We start from the raw sequence: 20877 nt of genomic DNA on the forward strand, positions 1-20877 counted from the left end.
GTGTTGTGTCCATGTTTATTATGAATGAAATGACACGAGCACAAAAGTCAGTTCGCAGCTTTGATGTTTATATATAGATCTAGAGAGGAGGGGGAGAGGAGGGGAGAGGAGGGGGAGAGAGGAGGGGAGAGAGGAGGGGGAGAGGAGGAGAGAGGAGGGGAGAGGAGGGGGAGAGGAGGGGAGAGGAGGGGGAGAGGAGGGAGAGAGGAGGGGGAGAGGAGGGGAGAGGAGAGAGAGAGGAGGGGGGAGAGGAGGGGAGAGGAGGGAGAGAGGAGGAGAGAGGAGGGAGAGAGGAGGGGGAGAGGAGGGGAGAGGAGGGAGAGAGGAGGGGGAGAGGAGGGAGAGAGGAGGGAGAGAGGAGGGGGAGAGGAGGGGAGAGGAGGAGAGAGGAGGGGGAGAGGAGGGAGAGAGGAGGGGGAGAGGAGGGGGAGAGGAGGGGAGAGAGCAGCACAAAGAAACAAACGCGTCTGTTAAAATGACCAGTAGGGGGCAGTAGTAAAAATTCGCTGCAACAAGTCGGCTCCGGTTTATTTTGATTTAGTTCAATATTAAGAAACTCTTGAACGAACGGAAATATGCAGAAAGAACTCGTGCGAAACCGTAATTGTCATCGAGGGACCGGAAATGTGGAGTTTTGGAAGAAGACGTTTCCCCGGAGATGAGGACTCCCGGTTGTCTCCCGGTGAACGTGTCCCAAATGTTTGCTCCGCGTGCCGACGGAGACCGACCGACCTGCGGAACTCAGTCCTCCGGTGAGTCAAAACAACTCCAATTTATTGACCTTAGATTAAAAAAATAAAAAAAAATAAAAAAACAGGGAAATGGGGTCTTGTAAGAAATGCACTTTATAATTTGAAGTTGTATAAAAACCCATATTTAATTAAATACAAATATAATAATGCAAAAATCCCATATTATTATATTATTGCAGCATATTATTATATTATTGCAGCATATTATGATATTATTGCAGCATATTATTATATTATTGCAGCATATTATGATATTATTGCAGCAGCAACCTTCGTCCAGGCTGATTTGTATTAAAAATACAGGAACGTGCAGTTTTTAGGGAGCTGGACTGAAAACAAGCTGAATTTATGACAACAAACCAGGAAGCAATAAATGAAAGTTTCACTGTAGTTTTTTAAAACGAGACGCAAAAAATAAAGTATTACAGGAGGAGAAAAAAAAATGTGGCTTTACTTTGAGGTTGTTGGGATTAAATATAATAAAAGATAAAAGATTACAGGACATTCAGGGAGGAAGTACAATGCAGCTAAATTGTCTTTATTGTGTGTTTCTGTCTTATAACAAATATTAGTGGTAAAATGTTTGAGACACGTCGCATCATCCATTTTGTCTCGTCTCTCAGGAAAGCGGGACGCCGGCCGAGACGGACACAGCAGCAGCAGAGGAGGACGGGACGGTTTTGAATAACGGACCGGTGCAGTGGGTCGGTCCTCTTCTTGTGGACAAATGACCACAATCACACAGAATCTGCAACACCGAGACAACACAGACAATCAATCACTGTCAAACCTATTTCCAAAGACACAACTCACCTCAAGTACACCTTCTCCAGCAAACGACCCGTCCGTTAACAGTCACTCCTGATTCCTTTGTATCTGCTTCCGTACAGTAAACCTGATTAGATGTGGAGGTCACAAGATCCTTTGTGTCAGGGGAGTCGTCCATTAGATGTAGAAAGTCAAATATATATATATATATATTAGTGATGGTGAGATGAAGCCTCATGAGGCATCGAGGTTCATTTCTCGGAGCTTCATGTGAACACGAAACCACCTGCTGGCCAAGTGTATAATGACAGGCAGCTGTATCTGAACCACATGTGATGCATTGAATGTTTGTGTCTGTTATGGCTGTTGGGAATGACTATGAATTACAAAAATGTATGACCAAATAATTTCTGTACATAAATGATCACATATGTGCATAATAAAATATTTTTTGAATGTATTCTGTGTGTGTAAATTTTCCCAAAATGGTCGTATCATGTGATATGACAGGTTGTGTAATCATGTTTTTCTGTCACTTTAGGAAAATGGCATGGGCTTAAGCAGGCAGAGGACAGTGAAAGTGCTTGTGTAACTTGGACAATGATGTACAGGACAGGGGACATTTTATTCATTTTTATTCAGAAATAACAGTTTCTCAACAGTTTTTGGTTTTGTGGATGTCCACATGTCAGAAGTAAGGCTAACAGCAGCCACCTTTTCCACTTTAGCCTTCTCCTTCTCCTTAGCTGACTCATACTTGGCCTCCACCATGGCCTTCAGAGCCTTAAGGAAAAAATACATAGTGCTGAACTGTGAGACACAATAAAGTACTCATTTGTTTCATGCATGCACCCATACATACCTGCCTTGTAGGGAGGACATAATTAGGATCCAGTTTGGACACAAATGCCCTGAATCCAACATTATCCACAATACTGAAGGGCTGTGTGTCCTTCACTATCATGGAGACGAGGGCTTCATCCAGCTCTTGTTTTCTGGTGGCTGGTTGAAAGAGAATAAATACAGTGTCTGTTACCTGTCTTTATTTGCACAATAAACAAAAGTGAACAGGGAAAAATAGTGATGGTGCATTTGTAATATTGTAATGACTTACCTTGGCTGGGTGAAGCTCCAGTTTCCTCCTTATTCTCATGCAAGGCACGGTAACACCTCAGCATGGATGAGGTGTTGTTATTGTACCCCAACTCACCTTTGAATAAAATAAGAAACTGTGAAAAATACAGTTCTTGATAAGCAAACCTAATGTGTCTGAAATAGAGTTAGATTTAGCTTATTAGGAGTTATCAAATCAAAGTGTTCCCACACAGGGGAAATCCTCCTCTTCCCAGCTGGCTCCATCTTATCACCTCCTTCTCTCCTACATCTCCAAACTCTCCAAACTCTCCACCAACAACCCACATTTTGAATGGAGCCTGAGGGGTTTATATTGCTGTCAAACCTCCAGGGAAAATCTCGTGAGTCGGCACATCTCGTGACATCACTAATATATATATATATATATATATAAATATATATAAACAGGAGCAGCAGGAGCAGCACAAGTCTTTTGTAGACGATAGAAACACAGTACAGTATATATATATATATATATATATAATTTTTTTAAACTGTTTTTACTCACGTAAGTTCACAATAACTCATGTTTATCAGGGTTTTTTATTGGACTAATTTCTAACTTAGACTAAGCAGAATCACTATGAAAGTCTGACATCTGAGTTTTGCTTTTTCAAGAAAAATATGTCTTTAAATAATTGTCTTTATTATGTAAACTAGTTAATTCTGGAGATATAGTGGGCCTCTAGTTTGTAAATGTTAATTGTTGGAGCACTCCGAAGGATAGGAACCAAAATCGTCGATGCTTCGTTTCAGGGTGGAATTATTTTCATTCATTCGTCCATCCTCTGTTTCCTGGAGACGCTTTTCGGCGGGTTCTGTTGAAACACAAGAGTGAAGGTTACCATAGTAATAACAACCTTTTCCGGTTCAGGCCTTCAGAATAAAAGTCTTACGTTTTCGAAGCGCAGAATAAAACTGACTGAAGCTTGCTTTGTTGGGTTTGTTTTTAGTCCACATTTATCTTCAACCGTTTTTCTTTGTGATTTAGTTAATCTCAGTTCGTCTATTGTGACAGTGCCTCTTGTTCAGCTTGTAAAAACTTCATTTTTACGTGATAAATTCGGTGCTCGTATTTTGAATGGACGACGTTTCCGGTTGTCGTTCCTCCTTCGTCCTGCCAGCTTGACTCAGCGTGTCAAAATGGCGTCGATCGAAGTGGGAGACTGGAGTTAGTTGATATTATTCGGTCGCATTTCATCATTTCCCGGGAAATACACGAAACGTTAGCCGCGGACAGCATGGCCACTCTGGATCAGAAATCACCCAACGTCCTTCTCCAAAGCCTCTGCTGCAGAATAACCGGGAAAAGCGAAGGTACGCCGGTTGAACGCCAGCTCATACGGTCCTCTCGTCAAAGCTAAGCTCGCTCACGGATTACACTCGTTCTCGTCGACGAAACGTTTCACACACGACGTGAAGACATCGGCTGGATCTTCGACGTGTCCCGGAAAATTCGGCTCACATATTAAACACCGGACAGACGTGATTTCATAAATAAGAGCGGTTTCCGACACCGTGCGCCGACTCGCCCCGGTGTGTTTGAGTGACGGGATGTCGGAGAAAACGCTTGAAGTCTCACTGGAAGTCTTTCGGATATTCACCGACCTGAATTACAACATAATTCATGTCTTAACGGCTTTTCTAGTTAAATATCAGATTTAACGCTTTCTATTAAAGCCGATTTATTTCTGCGTAGACGCTGCTCATCCCGGTACCTCCGGTTGGCACCGGGATGCACCGTTATCTTCCGTCTGATGACGTGTTCTGCTGTATTTCCATGCTGTTATTTTGATTTGTTTGAACATGGCTATTGGATGCACTCGTGTATTGCTGGCAGCAGACCTGCTTAGATGCGAGGCGTCTTTGATGGAAGACAGCAGCAAAGCTCTCCACAAATATCGCATGATTACGAGTCATTGACGTGATTTACTCTTCGGGCTTTGTTGACAGACAAGTTTTGCTCCACCTGTTAATTCACAATCCTTTTATTAAACACCAGCATCCTGCGAAGTTAAAAGTGTCACACTTTGCTTTCACAACTGTTTGAAAACATCAGGAAAATGTTCATTATTGTTGGTTTGCATGGCATGATGACCTTTATTTGATGTTTGTTTTCCCAGCTGAAGTTGCCCACCAGTTCCAGTATGCTGTGCGAGTCATTGGCAGCAACTATGCTCCCACTATTGAACGAGACGAGTTCCTGGTGTCGGAAAAGATCAAGAAAGAATGTAAGTCGACTAAAGCTGCACAGAGAGTTGATCACTAACGAGTTTAATAATCAATTCATCATCTTGAGTCCTTTTTTTAATTAAAATAATGCAAAAAACCCGTCAGATTCCATCTTGTAAAATGTTAATAATTTCTGGTTCCTTAAGTCCTCCGGGATAATAAACTAAATATCGTCTGGTTCTGGACTCTTTGATCGGGACAGAACAAAACATTTCTGGGTCCTTTGTCTGTGGTTGATCCACCCGGTAAATGCGATCGCCTCGGTTGCTGTCAGATGTTTTTTTTTTTTATGTATCCCTATCGGCATTTGCTGTTTAATGCTGGAGTCCCAATTTACTTTTATAGCAGCCAAGGTTGCACCATTAGTGGGAAAACAATTGATCCAAGCTTCGATGCTGAAAATAGCACACTTACTGTATTCTGTATTTTGTGGGGTTGTGTGAAAAATGTGAAAGCGATGTCTGGATTTCTGTTGTTAACGTGATAAAGTCAGAACAAGTTTAACTTGAATCACAGGATTTCAAGCAATGTAGAGTAGGTTTCATGTAGTTCTTAAAATAAGTTAACACATTCAAGTTATGAAGTTCAATACTGTAGAAGTACAGAAAGATATTATGCTTTCCTGTTTTTTTTTTTTTTTTTTTTCCACTCTGCAGATTTTAATCCCAAATACATAATAATGTTTGTGGAGAGGTTTCTTTTCATTATTCAGTCTGAGAACTTTTCCAGCTTTGATGTTTGCTTGTATGTAAACGAGTCAGGAGTGCCGGAGACACTCGGCTAACCTCCTTCATGCTGTTTCAGTGCTGAAGCAAAGGAGAGAAGCGGACGCTGCTCTGTTCTCAGAGTTGCATAGAAAACTTCAGACACAGGTTGGTGTTTGTGTTTCTTTCAGATCTGAACTGTTAACTTCTGAACCAGAAGTAAAACTGATGAAACAGTTTTCCACTTGACTCAGGACAGAGCATATTTATATGATACATATGCCTCAATTATACTTAGATCAAGCATTTTAATAGTTATATTTAATTACACAGGAATAGTGAATTTGTTCATATATTAATTGACTATATTTGTCTTCAGTGTAAGTTTCCATACGGATGATAATCGTGTTTCTTTGCTCTTATTTTAACGGTTTGCCAGGGTGTTCTCAAGCATCGCTGGTCCGTCCTCTACCTGCTGCTCAGCCTCTCTGAAGACCCCCGCAAACCATCCAGCAGGGTGAGGGACACACACACACACACACACACACACACACACACACACACACACACACACACACACACACACACACACACACACACACACACACACAGAATCTTAAAATATTTTTTAGATTACATATTTAAGAAATTGTTGAACTACCTGTCTGTCCCTCTCAGGTTGGAAACTATGGGGCACTGTTTGCTCAAGCCCTCCCCAGGGACGCCCACTCCACCCCGTTCTACTGCACCCGTCCCCAGAGCCTGGCCTTGGGCTACGGCGACAGGAGCGCGGGCCTGTCAGCCAGCCTTGGAACCAGCGGGATCGCCAGTCTCGGAGTCTACACGCTGAACGGACCCACTCCGACACCACAGTCGCTGCTGGCTGGGTGAGCATTTTCATAGGAACTTGTATAAATTTCTACTCCGTTGGGATTTTGTCGGTCACGATATAATCCTCGCACGTTGCAGGCAGTTTTAATGGCTCCTAATGGATAAACTTCATTAAGTGCACTCAGGGAAACTCTGCTGTGAACTTCAGCCGAACCGACACTAAATGAATCAACATCTGTAATAATGTAATAACATCTGACGGTCTGAAGATTTTCCATCTTCATACCTGATCCTCACTTTTCAGCTTGTGTTTAAGCCGGTTCAATCGAAAGGCTCAGGGGAATGCAGGGATACTATTATGGGATGTTCATCCAGAGACAAGAAGCATCAATTAGCACCAGAAAACGAACTCGCCTCTCAGTCAGACCTCTTGTAACAGTTTTTATGAGGCATCATTAATAATGGAGGAGTCCTTCACTTACGAATGAGCAGTGAGCTGTCTGGCCTCACCTTTGGGTCGTAAAAGGGCAGGTACTCACTTCAAGACATCAAAAAAGCTCCCATTGCTTTGCATACTGTGTGGGTGAAGTCACTTTGAAATGCCACACATTCTTGGTAGCATTTCATCTGATTGAGATGCTTTTATTTTGTACATTGGCCCCTCCACGTTTTCTTTGAATAATAACATATCACATGTGACCAGCAGCCATACAAATGAACAAAGACGAGACAAAAACAAGTAGTCAGACCCTCATGAGAACAATGAATGTGTGTGTTTCAGTCAACCTCCTCAATCTGCAGCTGGAGGCGGTCAGTCTCTGGGCTCTCGGTTAGCCTGGACTCTTCCTGTAAGCTCCTCCCCTTCCTCAGTTCTGGCCCCGCCCACTACCCGGCTACCCTTCGGGCCTCCACTTCCCTCCACAAGAGTTGTCCGTCCTCGCCGAGACGGCGACCCAGCCGGTGAGTGACAGTGCCGGCACGTAGTGCATCACATTGGACAAGTTGTGTGTATATATTTTGATTGAGGTCCCCAATCAGTTTCCATTGTGTTGACTTCTTAATCTCTTCTGTCCAGTTGTCTTAAAAAGCTTATTTAATTTATATGTTTGTCCCAGAAATGCAGAGAGCATGAAATCATGAAGTTTATGTGACTCTTAGTTACCTCAAACTAATAACACAATCTGTGTCTGCTCTACACACTGAATTCTCCGTCCTCTCGTCCTCTGCTGGTGCAGGAGAGGTGAGCGAGGCGGCGCTGGTGCGGGACATCCTCTACGTCTTCCAGGGAATCGATGGCAAGTTCATCAAGATGAACGCCCAGGATAGCTGCTACAAAATAGACTGCAAGGTACATGCACCTGCATCGAGCCTGCATCCTCTCATGACTTCAAGGACAAACACAAGATGAAGAGACGGACGTTTTCAGGAGGACCTTTAACCACTCAAAGATCACTCAAAGATCACTTTTTCTTATTAGGCAGATTTGAAGTAATATCCAGAGTAGATGATATGATATGAAGGCAATTGTCGCTGATTGGATGTTAAAAGAAAGATCCAACAGATCAATATGAAGCTCTTTGGCTCTCAGCCACTTCGACCTCGGCTTTCTATTCTTTTGTCTGTCCGGTCAATTTCTTGTATTCCCCCACTCCTCCACTTTGTCATATTATCAATAGGAAGGCCAGAGATGGAACTAGTCCCATAGTCCCGTATTCACTGTTGTACTAAACATAGATTGGTGGTCAATCTGCTGCAGACACCGTCCTGATGGAGAAGGAGCCACTCCGATAAATTAGCCAAGGACGGAGATATTTTTATTTTTGCTTTGGCCACTTAACCTTTCTGTAAAGCTCCCTGGGCAAAAGGTTTCGTTAGGCGGTTGAAGATTGAATCCATCATTAAATGAAAACTCTTCCCAGCCTGTTGCTGCGAGAAAGCCATTCCAGTTAGAGTCGGCGAATTACGTGACCTCCGGTAATCTCTCTGACTTAACTCTGTCGTGGCTTTCGGGAGGAAATTTGTGATGCGTGATACTTGCTAAAAGAGTGGTTCAGATTTTTATATAACTATAATCATGCCTCCAAAATCTGTGGAAGATGACTTACTGAAAACATAAAACATCCCTGTGGGTCTATGTGTTGTAATGTTTGCTGTTCCCCAACAGGTGGTGCTGTGCAAGTCCCTCAGGGACACCAGCAGTAGACTGGCTGAACTCGGCTGGCTCCACAACAAAGTCAGGAAGTACACCGACGCCAGGAGTCTGGACCGGGCCTTTGGACTGGTTGGACAGGTGTGTCTCCGTTTGTATTAACTGTGTTTTTGTACCTGAACCTCCACTAACGCTCCGTCCTCTCTCCTCAGAGCTTCTGTGCCTCGCTCCACCAGGAGCTGAAGGAGTACTACAGGCTCCTCTCTGTCCTCCACTCACAGGTACACGGGTCAGATTCATGTGGTTTAATTCCCCCCTCTGCTTCTGATCACTGGTTCTTGAACTGTGTGCGTGCTGTAGTTGCAGGTGGAGGATGATCAGGGTGTGACCGTGTTCACGGAGAGCAGTTTGACTCTCAGGAGGCTGCTGGTGTGGATGTACGACCCCAAACTCAGACTCAAAATGCTGGCTGCCCTCGTCGACTTCTGCCAAGGTGTGTGTGTGTGTGTGTGTGTGTGTGTTCCATTTAAGAGGTGGGTTCAACAGACTAAATGGAGTTATCAGGTGAACGAGATTGTACCTGCTCTTGTGTGTCATGCAGGTCGTAAAGGAGGCGAGCTGGCTTCAGCCGTCCACGCCTACGGGAAAACGGGGGACCCTCAGATGAGAGCGCTGGTTCAGCACATCCTCAGCCTGGTGTCTCACCCCATCCTCAACTTCCTGTACAGGTGGATATATGACGGAGAGCTGGAGGACACCTACCACGAGGTACACACTCCTCTCTTTTCTCACACACTATAATCACCTGCACACTGAAAAACTGGCGTTGTAATCAGCCCAAATGGAGTTGAACGCTGGCCTCTCTGAGGTCCTTTCACAGAGCAGCCAAGAATTTAATGCTCATTTCTGGAACATTGTTCTCTTCAACTGCTCTGACGTTTGACCCCAATGAGAAGGAACATTACTGAGAGGAGGAGGAGGAATAAAGGAAGAGAGGAGAGGCAGGACAGGCTCTTAAATGAGAACTGATGAGAGGAGTGTAATGGAGACCACGGTGATGGATGTGTCTCCTTTATCTTCTCCCTGCCCTTTCTCTCTTTCTGTTTCTCTTTCCTTCACATTATTTATGTGTCCAGCATTAGCCATTACTTAGCAGTGGACTTTGGCTTTAAGTGCTGTGTTTAGGTGAAGTTACTGGACCGTCCAGGAGCGAAATGAACCAGGAGATCGCACCCAAAAACAGTATGTTAAAACACACGTAATAAACAACAGCTGTATCTATGACTAAAAAAAACTAAAAACCCACGTAGTCCAGCAGAGATCTGATAAAACGTCCCATTTGTGTATTAATTTGAAACAGACATTTAAAACACATCCTTGAGATAGTGAAATCCCTCGTGAACTCTTATTTGAGCTAATTAGTCTGCTTCATGGAGATGGCTAGAAAGTGACCCTGACAGTTGGAAGCAGCACTCGCAAAGAGCACCGAGCCTTCGGCACTCCCGCCAGTTGAAGCTACTGCACCCTGTGAAGTAAATCCACAATATAAGTGAACGTGACAATGATGAAAACCTCTATCGTTACTGTACAGTGTGTCCTCGGACCTTATTTGTTCAGCGTTTGACCCGTTTAACTTTATTCTTCAACAAGTTACATTTGATTTTATACACAATTTAAGGCTCTCTATTATGTATTAATCTCTGAGTGTGTGTGCGTGTGCGTGTGTGTGTGTGTGTGCTTAGTTCTTTGTAGCGTCGGATCCCAACGTGAAGACGGATCGTCTGTGGCATGACAAGTACTCTCTCAGGAAGTCAATGATCCCCACGTTCATCACCATGGATCAGGCCCGCAAGGTCCACCCACACTCATCATTACGGATGTCTTTATTCATCGCCGTGGACACAGCCAAGATAAAACTAAAACATCTCCCTGTTATCTTCTCCCCGTGTCCCTCCAGGTGCTGCTGATCGGTAAATCCATTAACTTCCTGCATCAGGTTTGTCACGATAGAACGTCGCCGGGCAAAATCACGTCGGCGTCCAAGTCTGCAGACACTCCGAAAGATGGTAAAGATCCCCGTTTGTGTCTCGTATTATCTCACACACTTATTAATCACTGGGAAACCATTTAACTGCACCTTCAAATCTGCATTTAATGTCACAACACCTCATTATAGATAAGTAGGAAGAACATCAAGAAGAGAAGGACATTACTGGCTTTTTTTACTGATGACATCATTGACCGATAAGACGCCTCTTTTTTGTGTGTTTCGTCCTCGTTGTATTGATATTATTATATTGACATATGCTGGTGGACTGGTGGTGATCGATGCTCTTACCGCTCACCGGCCTTGTCCTTCTCTGAAGAGCAGAGAGGTATACTTAGCCATATTCTATTGATTCAGGTTGCAGGACTTCATCTGACCACTTTGATTTGTAGCTTTTACTGTTGGAGCTGAAGGGCGTCACGCTCTCTTCTGTCTCCACGTCCAGCAGGACAGGTTGAGTTGACCCTGAGTTCAGCCAAATATTAAGTGCTTTCTTGCTGCTTAAATATGAAATACATAAATGTACTTGTTTAGTTTTTGAACTAAGAAAAACTAAAGGGAAAGAAAGACAAACACGTAATTACTTGAATGTAGAAAGAAAATAATCATGACAGTTTTACATTAGAATTACAATCATCAACAGACTTTTATCAGTTTTACATTGATGTCTTCATTCGTCTCCACGCTGTCGTAGCTGCAGAGCTGCTGTCGGACCTGGAGGGGGCGTTCCAGGAGAAGATTGACGCGGCCTACTTCGAGACCAGCAAATACCTGCTGGACGTTCTCAACCGCAACTACCTGCTGCTGGAGCACCTGCAGGCCATGAGGAGATACCTGCTGCTGGGACAGGGGGACTTCATCAGACACCTCATGGACCTGCTGAAGTGAGACACACACACGCTGGATCTTTGCCTTTAGAGCCTGTCTGAGTGTCGTGGATCGCTGTGCACATTAACACCAAGCTGTACACTTTCATGTGATTGTTTCCTAATTGTTTTGCCCCAGACCGGAGCTGGCCCGTCCTGCCACCACTTTATACCAACACAACCTGACGGGCATCTTGGAGACGGCAGTCAGAGCCACCAACGCCCAGTTTGACAATGCAGAGATCCTCAAGAGGCTGGACGTGCGTCTGCTCGAGGTAATGTCAAAGCATAATTGTTTTACTGTTTAAATTGTAATGAGCTTGAAGTCTGGAGTCTGTGAGCTGACCTACATATCTCTGGCTTGTCTCGTGTTGCCGGCAGGTGTCTCCTGGTGACACCGGCTGGGATGTTTTCAGTCTGGACTACCACGTTGAAGGACCCATTGCAACAGTAACACACTTTCCAATATATTGTGTTTGTGTTTGGCCCCGCATAACCTTTATGTGCATATGGAAATGCCCATTCATCACTGTTATGTGTGTGTTTTTGTGTGCGTGTCAGGTGTTTACACGAGAGTGTATGGGCCACTACCTCCGTGTGTTTAATTTCCTGTGGAGGGCCAAGAGGATGGAGTACACCCTGACTGACATCTGGAAGGGACAGATGTGCAACGCCAAGCTGCTCAAAACCATGCCTGGTACATAAACACACTCACACGGCCAACTTTTGGAAAGGTTTCCTAAACATCTGTAATCTGCAGTCCTGTAGTGATGTCGGCCGTCTCTGTGCGTCTCACCCTCCAGAGTTGTCCGGCGTGCTGCATCAGTGTCACATCCTGGCCTCCGAGATGGTCCACTTCATCCACCAAATGCAGTACTACATCACCTTTGAGGTGAGTCCGTTAGCAGCGCTGCTCCCATCACCGGCTGTAAAAGTCCAGTAAAGAGTTGCAATTATAGAAGGAGGGCGACATGCTGCGTCTGTTTAATTTAACACTGCAGGACTGCATGGTTTATGACATCATCAAATATCTTAAAGTTAGTGAGATTAACTCTGTTTTAGGAGGTTGTAAAACAATGCAGTGCAGTTTTTATTACCAGTTTTAGGTCGTTCAGTGTTCCAAACAAAGTGAGACAGTTCTTACAAGAAAAACATTCACCGTGGACAAAAAGGCGCCACTATTATGTCTGAAGTGGACAACGCTGACTGTATAATATCTGATTTTTAATTAAAGAGCATAATCATAAACCCATAAACTCCTGCTGAACTGTGTGTAGGTGCTGGAGTGCTCCTGGGACGAGCTGTGGAACAAAGTGCAGCAGGCTCAGGACCTCGATCACATCATTGCTGCCCACGACGTCTTCCTGGACAGCATCATCTCCAGATGCCTGCTGGACAATAACAGCAGGGTAACACACACGGGATTGGATTCGTTTTGCAAGTGACTTCACTGTCACACACACACGCACTTCATAAACTTCTGTCTGTCCAGTCTCTTTTGAACCAGCTGAGGGCCATATTTGACCAGATTATCGAGTTCCAGAGCGCCCAGGACTCCCTCTACCGCTCAGCGCTGGAGGAACTCACCCTGCGGCTGCAGTACGAAGAGAAGAAGCAGCAGAGAGAGGAGGAGGTGAGAAGTTGGTCGAGCTAAACCGAGAGAGAAAAAACAAAGAACGATGTGAAATGTCTGAGTACGTGTCTTTGTGGTGTTTTAGGGTCAGTGGGGAGTGACGGCCGAGCAGGAAGCCGAGGAGAAGAAGAGGATTCAGGAGTTCCAGGAAACCATACCAAAGATGCGCTCCCAGTTCCGCATCCTCACCCACTTCTACCAGGTACCGGCCCGAGACACCTCTCGGAGCACACGTCAATCATTCTGTGCATCCTGTAGTGAAATCAGCTGTCACAGAGTTTCCTCTTCATCTGTCTTCCCTCTCTGTCCCTCAGAGCATCGTCCAGCAGTTCCTGGTGTTGCTGATGACCAGTACAGATGAGAGTTTGCGCTTCCTCAGCTTCAGACTGGACTTCAATGAGCACTACAGGTTTGCCTTTCAAAATTTCAAAACCAAAACATCCTAAAAAGTCTCTCGGTACCAGTAGATCCGACCAGGTTAGCTTCTTTTAGCTCAAGAGGAACTGCTGACACAGTTATGATTCTCAACGTCACGTTGTAACTGACTCCTGCAGGGCCAGAGAGCCGAGACTGCGAGCCTCACTCGGCACCACCAGAGGGCGACGACTGTCTAATATCTGACGTGGCGACTGACACAACAATGCTTCCCACATTGGAGCATGCGGGTGTGATACAGCGGGCGATTGTGGCATCACAGATGAGGCCGAGCAGCAGACATTTAAGCGCTTAATGTCAAGAGGATGTCATGCCTTGGAGGAGCGATCCAGCGCTGTTCTGGTCTCGCAGCAGCAGCAACAGCGGTGGTCGCCAAGAGATGACATCACAGCCCACAGCTCCGGGGAAGAGTCACGGAGGGCCGGTAAATCGAGCTCGGCATGACATGCAGCTCGACATTCAGCGAGAATTCTGCACAATAGGAAAACATTTTGGGAAAAACAATCCATCCGAAGGGGGTGAGGAGACGACGGACGCTGCTGTCAGACGGAGCTCCCCGAGTCACACCGGGCCACCGAACATGGCATGCCTTATGAAGGAGAAAAAAAAAAACTTCTTTTTTTTTCTCAGTGTGGTTGCCAAATCTCCTCCCAACACACATAATGTATGTACATAAGGTTTATGCAAAAATGTATGTATGTATGTGCATATGCATCTTTACACAACAACACCTGTGGCTTTTCCATCCTCTCACTAGGGTTCGACCGATATGAGCTGATACTGATATTTTTTCAATTTTGTATTTGTAGCCGGTATTAAAATGTAATAATTTTCAGTATGGTTATTCAATAAGTGTTTCTGCTGGAGGTTTGTTCTCACTAAAGTGGGAGGAAACATAATTTGAGCACTAAATCTGTGCAGAGAAATGAAAGTCTTCAGTGTATTGAATATTTAATATTTATGATCAGTATTGGTTGAACGGTATATCAGTCTAACCCTAGTTCTCCTCTTTCTCCCTCTTAAAATCCAGGTTTTTTTTCATGTGTCAGGTCGCCTTGATCACAATCACACAGAGGATGTGGAGTCAGACACGGCAGATAAAAAGCCTTCATTAACACCCAGTATTCATCATTTTGACCAAATGGTTTGATAACTGCTGGAAGGAAATCTGACACCAGACGAACTCCCTCACAGAATCAACCGATGTGAAGAATGTTATTAAGGGTTAACGTAGTTTTATTTCCCTAATTAGTTTACAATTTTATGTCTGAATGAAAATCATGTTTAAGAATACAATCCTCACAACAACCACGACAACCTCACTTCTTCTCACTGCATAAGACACAGGAACTTTAAATGCTCAGATGAAAAAAAGTGTAAATATTTCTAAATGAAAGTCCATGTTTTAATATTTATTTGTTATAAATGTTAACTTGGGCGGTTTATTTTCTGAAACGACTCTAGTCCTGACATTGTAAAGAAGAAAGGTGTTAATGGTGTATTTAAGGGAACTCTGCAACATGTGCATACGAGATATTCAAGGTGACTTTGTTCAGAATTGTAGCATCATTTCAGGATGGAAATATAACCTTCATTAGTTTTAAAAGCTCAGACAGCAAAGTTTTCTTCTTCTGTTTATGTTTAAGACTGTTTTTACCTTTGAGTTTGTTCATAAATTGTGAGGAGTCAGTAAAAACAGATTAAAACATGTCAAAATGACTCGAATCTCCTCAGTGAAAGCATCAAATATTTTAAGACACAGAACATTAACATTAAATTAGCATCTTTGAATCTAGTTATGATCCAAACCTGAGCAGTGAGTCAGGGAGCAGATTTCCATTATTACTTGTGCCATTTTAAAAGTAACATTTAGTAGATTCACCGGCTAAAGATAAAGCCGTTAAACGGCAACCAAATCTAATGAAGACTTTCAGAGTCTATTAAAAAACACCAAATTCCCATTAACTACCATTAACAATGTAAAAGTAAATTCTAGGAGTAAAGTTTTGTGAGATTCTTTTTGAATTACAGGTTGAGTTTGACATTTCTGAAGCAGTTGCTGTTGACAAATGGTTCATGGGAAATATGTTTGCTTCTGCAGATTAACAAGCTGTTTCAGTCTCGATTACTTTTCCTCCAACAGCAGCCCTGGAGTCTCTGCGCAGACTGACTCCACGTAAACGCTCCAGGTTTGACTTTTATTTTATTGTAAAGAAATCGGTGCTGCTTCTGGTCTGTAGACCTCTACTGCTTTCTGACAATGAACTCCTTCATATACACGTGGGATGAATTGAATCTGAGTGAAATGTAACTGAACCTGGGTGTGTTTCTCTCTGTCCTCTCCATTGTATACTACATAATGTATAGAAAATGGGGATTGAAATCTTCTTTAATAAAATGTTTTTCTTTCTTTTTTATGTGTTCGAGTTGTTTGACCTTTTACTTCCGTCCGCTGTGTGTTGTGCAGCTCAGCTGGACTGACTTCAATTTGCTTGAACTCACTGCCACCTCGTGGCAAAGACTCACAGACAATGAGGTAAACTTTCCAGAAGAATTTCTCCTTGATGAAATTGTTGTGACATACTTTTTTTTTTAATCTAAGGGAAATAAATGATTTTGTGTAAAGTTCCAAAGGAAAACAGCTAAAAGACGTGCACGTGTGCACGTAAGGTCAATTTTGACTGCATAAAAGCATGTCAACAAAATAATCAGCACTACAGAGTCCGCTTAGTGTTTGGAGCTTTTTAATGTATCCCATGTTATTGTCCAGCAAATGGAGCTGGCTCACAGGACATGACAAACAGTTACTCCTTTTCTATTTTGCAGTTGAACTAAAGAGTATAACAAATTTCCAGGATATGTAAGATATCTCTACCATATGCATGACCTTGTGTGAGCACGTGTTGTGTCTGGTTCAGTTCAGCACCACGGACAGCACCACGGTGCTGCTGCATATATAACTACACGTCTGCTCATTTCTGCTCAAGCAAATGCAATGAAAAGGATTTTGGCTGTTGCAGCAATATAATCAGCTTATTTGATGTATTTCAGACTGAACTGTGCAAAAGGTGAACCACTAGAGGGGGGAGCAGCTCCTCTTTTCCAGCATCCACTCTCCACCATCAGACTTCCTCTCTCCTCATCCCGGCTCTGTATGTAGAACCTACAAGTGAATCGAACCTTATAATTTCAGTGCTCTTTGTACTGACATGATGTGGGACTCTGTAGTTCAGATGAATAACTCCTTGTCGACACTCACAGTATCCACATGGCCTCTTTGTAGCGGAGGTATTACATCTGTCTGCTCTCATTTCTCTCTCAGAAAGCCGTCCTATCAACGAGTCACTCAGACAATCGCTGGATTCTCTTCTGTTTGTGCAAATGTGCAAATGTCTGTGCGTAAATACTTGTTTACTTGTCCAGAGAGCCGCCTCTCCAGGCCTATATGAAACAACCTCTCATCTTTTCGGATAACACTTTGAGAAAATTGTCAATTTGGGAAGGCGGAGTAGCGAGAGGCTGAGAGGCTTGACTGCTGAGCTGGAACAGACAGACGGCCTGGATCTTCATTTTCCTTTCTGTCTCTTCCTTTTATCTATCGTCTTTTCTTCCTATATGTCTCTGATATATCTGAGTGTATAGAGGTGTTTGTCAGTACGTTGGTCTTTGACATCAAAATGGTTTTGGATCGCTCAAGACATTTCTCACAGTAATCCCAACGCCCCTCATGTCAGTTTTCTCTCAGTAGAAATAGCTTTGCACTGCTGACCTTTATATTGAGCAAGACCTCCCCGACTAACTGACCCAGTATCAGTTCATTCTGAGTGTCAGTGGGCTTTTTGACAGCCGTGGACATGTTCGCGTGCCGTTACTGCCGGCTCCACCAGCAGCAAAATGATTTCTCTTTTTGATCTAGCAGAACGAATGACTCTGATCCTGTCATTATTTTACTGATCAGTGCTGCCTTAAATCTGTTCAACCTGCTGGGATATGACTTTCTATTACTGCTTAAATTAAATAGATAGTCCAAAAACAGTCACAATTCATTTCTTTTTTTTTTTACGTCTTTGCATGTTCTCCTCTGTGCCTGTGTGGCCAAACACATGCATGGTCGGTGAATTAGTCCAGGGTGTCCCCCCACCTTTCGCCCAATATTTGTCCCTGTATAAGACAAAGCAGGTAGAGATGATGGACGGATGGATGGATTTCAAGCGTGTGTGGCACCACTGCCCTCCGTCTCAGAGCCCTGCAGTGTGGTGAACCCTGTCTGATACCTGGCAAACGGATGCAGCTGCCCACGAACAACCACATGTGCACTTTGACTAGCCACGGGGCTCGCGGTCACTCAGAGGTGACGGAGAGATCTTCCTGCCAGGGTGGAGCAGTTGCTTTGGAAATGCTGGGATTTTAGTATGCTTATTGAACATTGTAATGTGCATGTATTTTTTTTTTTTATTAATACATTTCTCCACAATGCAAAGCAGCTGCAGTTTGCATTGTTCTAAAATGTTATGTTCAGCTTTTTTAACTGCTAATTATTGATATATTTAAAGGACATTTTCCGCCTCACCACCCTGTTGTTTCCTTATTGTGAGCCGTATCAATCTTCCGATCTAATGTTAAAGATGTTACCAAATGCACTCTGAAATTATCATCACAGTTGTTAAGTACAAGCAGGACAGCTGGTTGAATATGAAGTCTAGTTTTCACACAACAACAGACCCAACATCCAGCAGCAGCCTTTACACATCCCTGTTTGACCCACTGAGACAAAGCAACAACACCAACTGTCACATTGTCATATCCCATCATGCATCAGCCTTCCCTCAAATGCATGAATGCAAGCAGGAGAATAGGCCCCCGTCCTTTCTGTCATCTCTCTGTTCCCCCATTATATTCTCTGTGAATGCCACTGAAGGACAGGTTCATTTCCCTGCGACTAACTCAGGCCCTGATCTGCTGTTTTTCGACCTCCTAATGTTGCTTTAAGGTGTGTGTGTGTGTGTGTGTGTGTGTGTGTGTGTGTGTGTGTGTGTGTGTGTGTGTGTGTGTGTGTGTGTGTGTGTGTGTGTGTGTTGTCAAGCCAGCAACAGACAGCTGACATTTAGTGGTATTTCCGGGCAGCAGGTGTATTGAAGAGAATCTTATCAAAAAGAGGAAATTCTCCTCACTCCTTTTCATCCCTGTCGTCTCTGATGACTGCCAGCTGGACCCACAGTTCAGCGTAAGTCCATCGCCATGCAGGAAGCTCCGAGAAACACTTCAGAGCAGCGAAGCAGCTCCACCTTTCTGCACCTCGTAAGGCCACAGTTTGAAAAATCCTCTCATTGTGTCCGAGACATCCACCTCCATTGTTCACATCTTGCTTTAACAAGAGTCTTGAGGATAGACGTGCAGAATTTAATTGGACATTTGCATTTATTCGGGTTTTAATGAGGCTAATTAGGCCATAAGATCATACTTAAAGTCTTGGTAGTTTTTCCTGGATACAGAACAAGGTGTGAGACCTACTCGCAGCTGTGGATTCAGTAATTGTCCCCTCAAATTTTCACCTTTTGAAGTGGGTTTCTCAGGTTGGAATTTCACTAATTGCGGCCTCATAATTAACCGTGAGATGAATATTTGTGTTACCATTGTTCCTCTGATTATGTCTCGTTTCCTGTTACAAAATTAGACCAAGTAAGATGTACAAAGCAGATCGCTGTGGCCATTATTTGTAAGATTTGAAGATATCACACACGCGTCATTCAAGTCCATTGATCCGAGGTTTAAAGTGGATCGCCAACAATTGTGATGGTAATTATCCACAGTTCCAGATCGATGTCAGATTGCAGCAACGGCTGCAATATGCAGAGTCATATAAGTATACAGCTATTCCCTCTTTTTCTCCCAGCTCACTAGAAGTATGCACACAATCCTCAAGTTCTTCTGAAGCCACACAAAATGCCGAGCATTATGACAGCCAGCACTAGAAAGGGAGACATTTCATCTCCATAAACTCTTTCAGTTGTTGACAACTAGATATGAAGCATATCCGAGAACACACGGAGATTCAAAAACAAAATATGAAAGGCTGACACGAGAAAACAAAAATACAGGCTGGAGAGATAACGCCTAACGAAGGCCCCCCACCGGCACACGTTAATCTATGTTTGCTCCTTATTCTGTGTTCCTGCCTTCACAAACCTGGGCAGGTGAGCTCACTTCAGCTCAGCTGGATTTCTTGACATTACAGCAGGGTTACTTTATTTTCTGGCTCGTCTCCGCTCACTCTCTCTCTCTCTCTCTCTCTCTCTCTCCCTCGCATTACCTGACTCCTCCGCACATCTGCTCCTTGACAGCTTTGCTCTGTAGTTCCCTATTTTGAATTTTAAGCAGGTCTCCCACCCCGACCATCCACTCGGCACTCCCGGCTTCTTCGTCTCTCGGCTGTCTCAGCCACTTCTCTGTCACCCGGCTGAAGCAGTCAAACCTCGTTTGCTTCTTGATGTACTTCCCTGAAATGTGCTCATTTGGATTTGGTAGATTTGGGTGAAGAGCTGAAGAGCAGAAAAGAGGAAAATCTGATGTTTTCTACCTCTAAAATTCAAACCACAGCATCATCTTCCGCATATCACAGCAAGAACCCTTTAGAGATTTCATTTTTGATGGCGTCTGCTTCGTCAAATTCTGTGTTATGTTACTTGGGAGAGGATCAGGCCGTCGCTGTAGGCAGCCAGCCATGCAGACAGAGGGGGGAGCATTCAACACGTGGGACAGACAACATGTCGACAGTTCCAGCTGAGTTGCCATCACTCTCTGATCAAATGGTTTTCAGTTGCGGATGATGCTGCAGCTCCTCAGCGTCCTCAGGACAGCAGAGCTGCCCGTCAACACGCTGCAGAGAGACATGACGGTGCAGTCTTGGCTGGATGCTGTCGAGTTGTGTTGGTGGTGTACTGTATCTGTGAGGTGAGTTCGGGGCCTTACAGTCAAAAGGAGTTACACTGTGAGCACGTGGCTGTATTTAAAGGCTGGTTTTTGAGCATGAGATATCTTCCTCCGGGTGGGTGCGTGTAATGAACCCCACATTGTGACATCACAGGTTCAGATCTGACCCGAGTTATTTGTCAAATCCGAGTTATTTCTTATCTTTTCTCTGATTAAAACGAGCTACAATATCAAAAACATGTTTTGTTGTGCTGTGCAGAGCTTTGACAGATTCCTCTCACTGTCCCACTGATGAAAGCACTCTTTAAAGCCGCACTTGTTAAAGGCTTCTGTCGTCCTTCTGTTCCTGTTAAGAAGCAAAGATACAACGAATATGAAAACAAGATGCAGGATATC

At 43.9% G+C, this 20877-nt stretch overlaps 1 protein-coding gene across 2 annotated transcripts; it reads left to right on the forward strand.

Moving 5' to 3' along the window:
• Nucleotides 1–3789: 3789 nt before the first annotated feature.
• Nucleotides 3790–15968, forward strand: LOC138207055 (gamma-tubulin complex component 3 homolog). 2 transcript variants are annotated; one of them, XM_069164051.1, is made up of 23 exons: nt 3790–3971; nt 4778–4885; nt 5691–5758; nt 6030–6107; nt 6269–6477; nt 7203–7381; nt 7657–7769; nt 8586–8711; nt 8783–8851; nt 8931–9063; nt 9172–9338; nt 10313–10423; nt 10528–10636; nt 11312–11501; nt 11623–11758; nt 11865–11933; nt 12045–12180; nt 12287–12375; nt 12761–12892; nt 12976–13116; nt 13202–13318; nt 13431–13525; nt 13671–15968. In XM_069164051.1, exons 1-23 carry the CDS (start codon nt 3896–3898, stop codon nt 13735–13737), a joined length of 2718 nt encoding a protein of 905 aa, XP_069020152.1. In that variant the 5' UTR covers nt 3790–3895; the 3' UTR covers nt 13738–15968. The 2 variants fall into 2 exon arrangements, with proteins under 2 accessions (XP_069020152.1, XP_069020151.1); XM_069164050.1 differs by having other exon boundaries at nt 3800–3971; nt 8937–9063.
• The last annotated feature ends 4909 nt before the right edge of the window (nt 15969–20877 follow it).

The sequence above is a fragment of the Embiotoca jacksoni genome, unplaced genomic scaffold (genome assembly GCF_022577435.1).
Source record: "Embiotoca jacksoni isolate LCO1_2020_lvr unplaced genomic scaffold, fEmbJac1.0.p SCAF_30, whole genome shotgun sequence".
Lineage (NCBI taxonomy): Eukaryota > Metazoa > Chordata > Actinopteri > Embiotocidae > Embiotoca > Embiotoca jacksoni.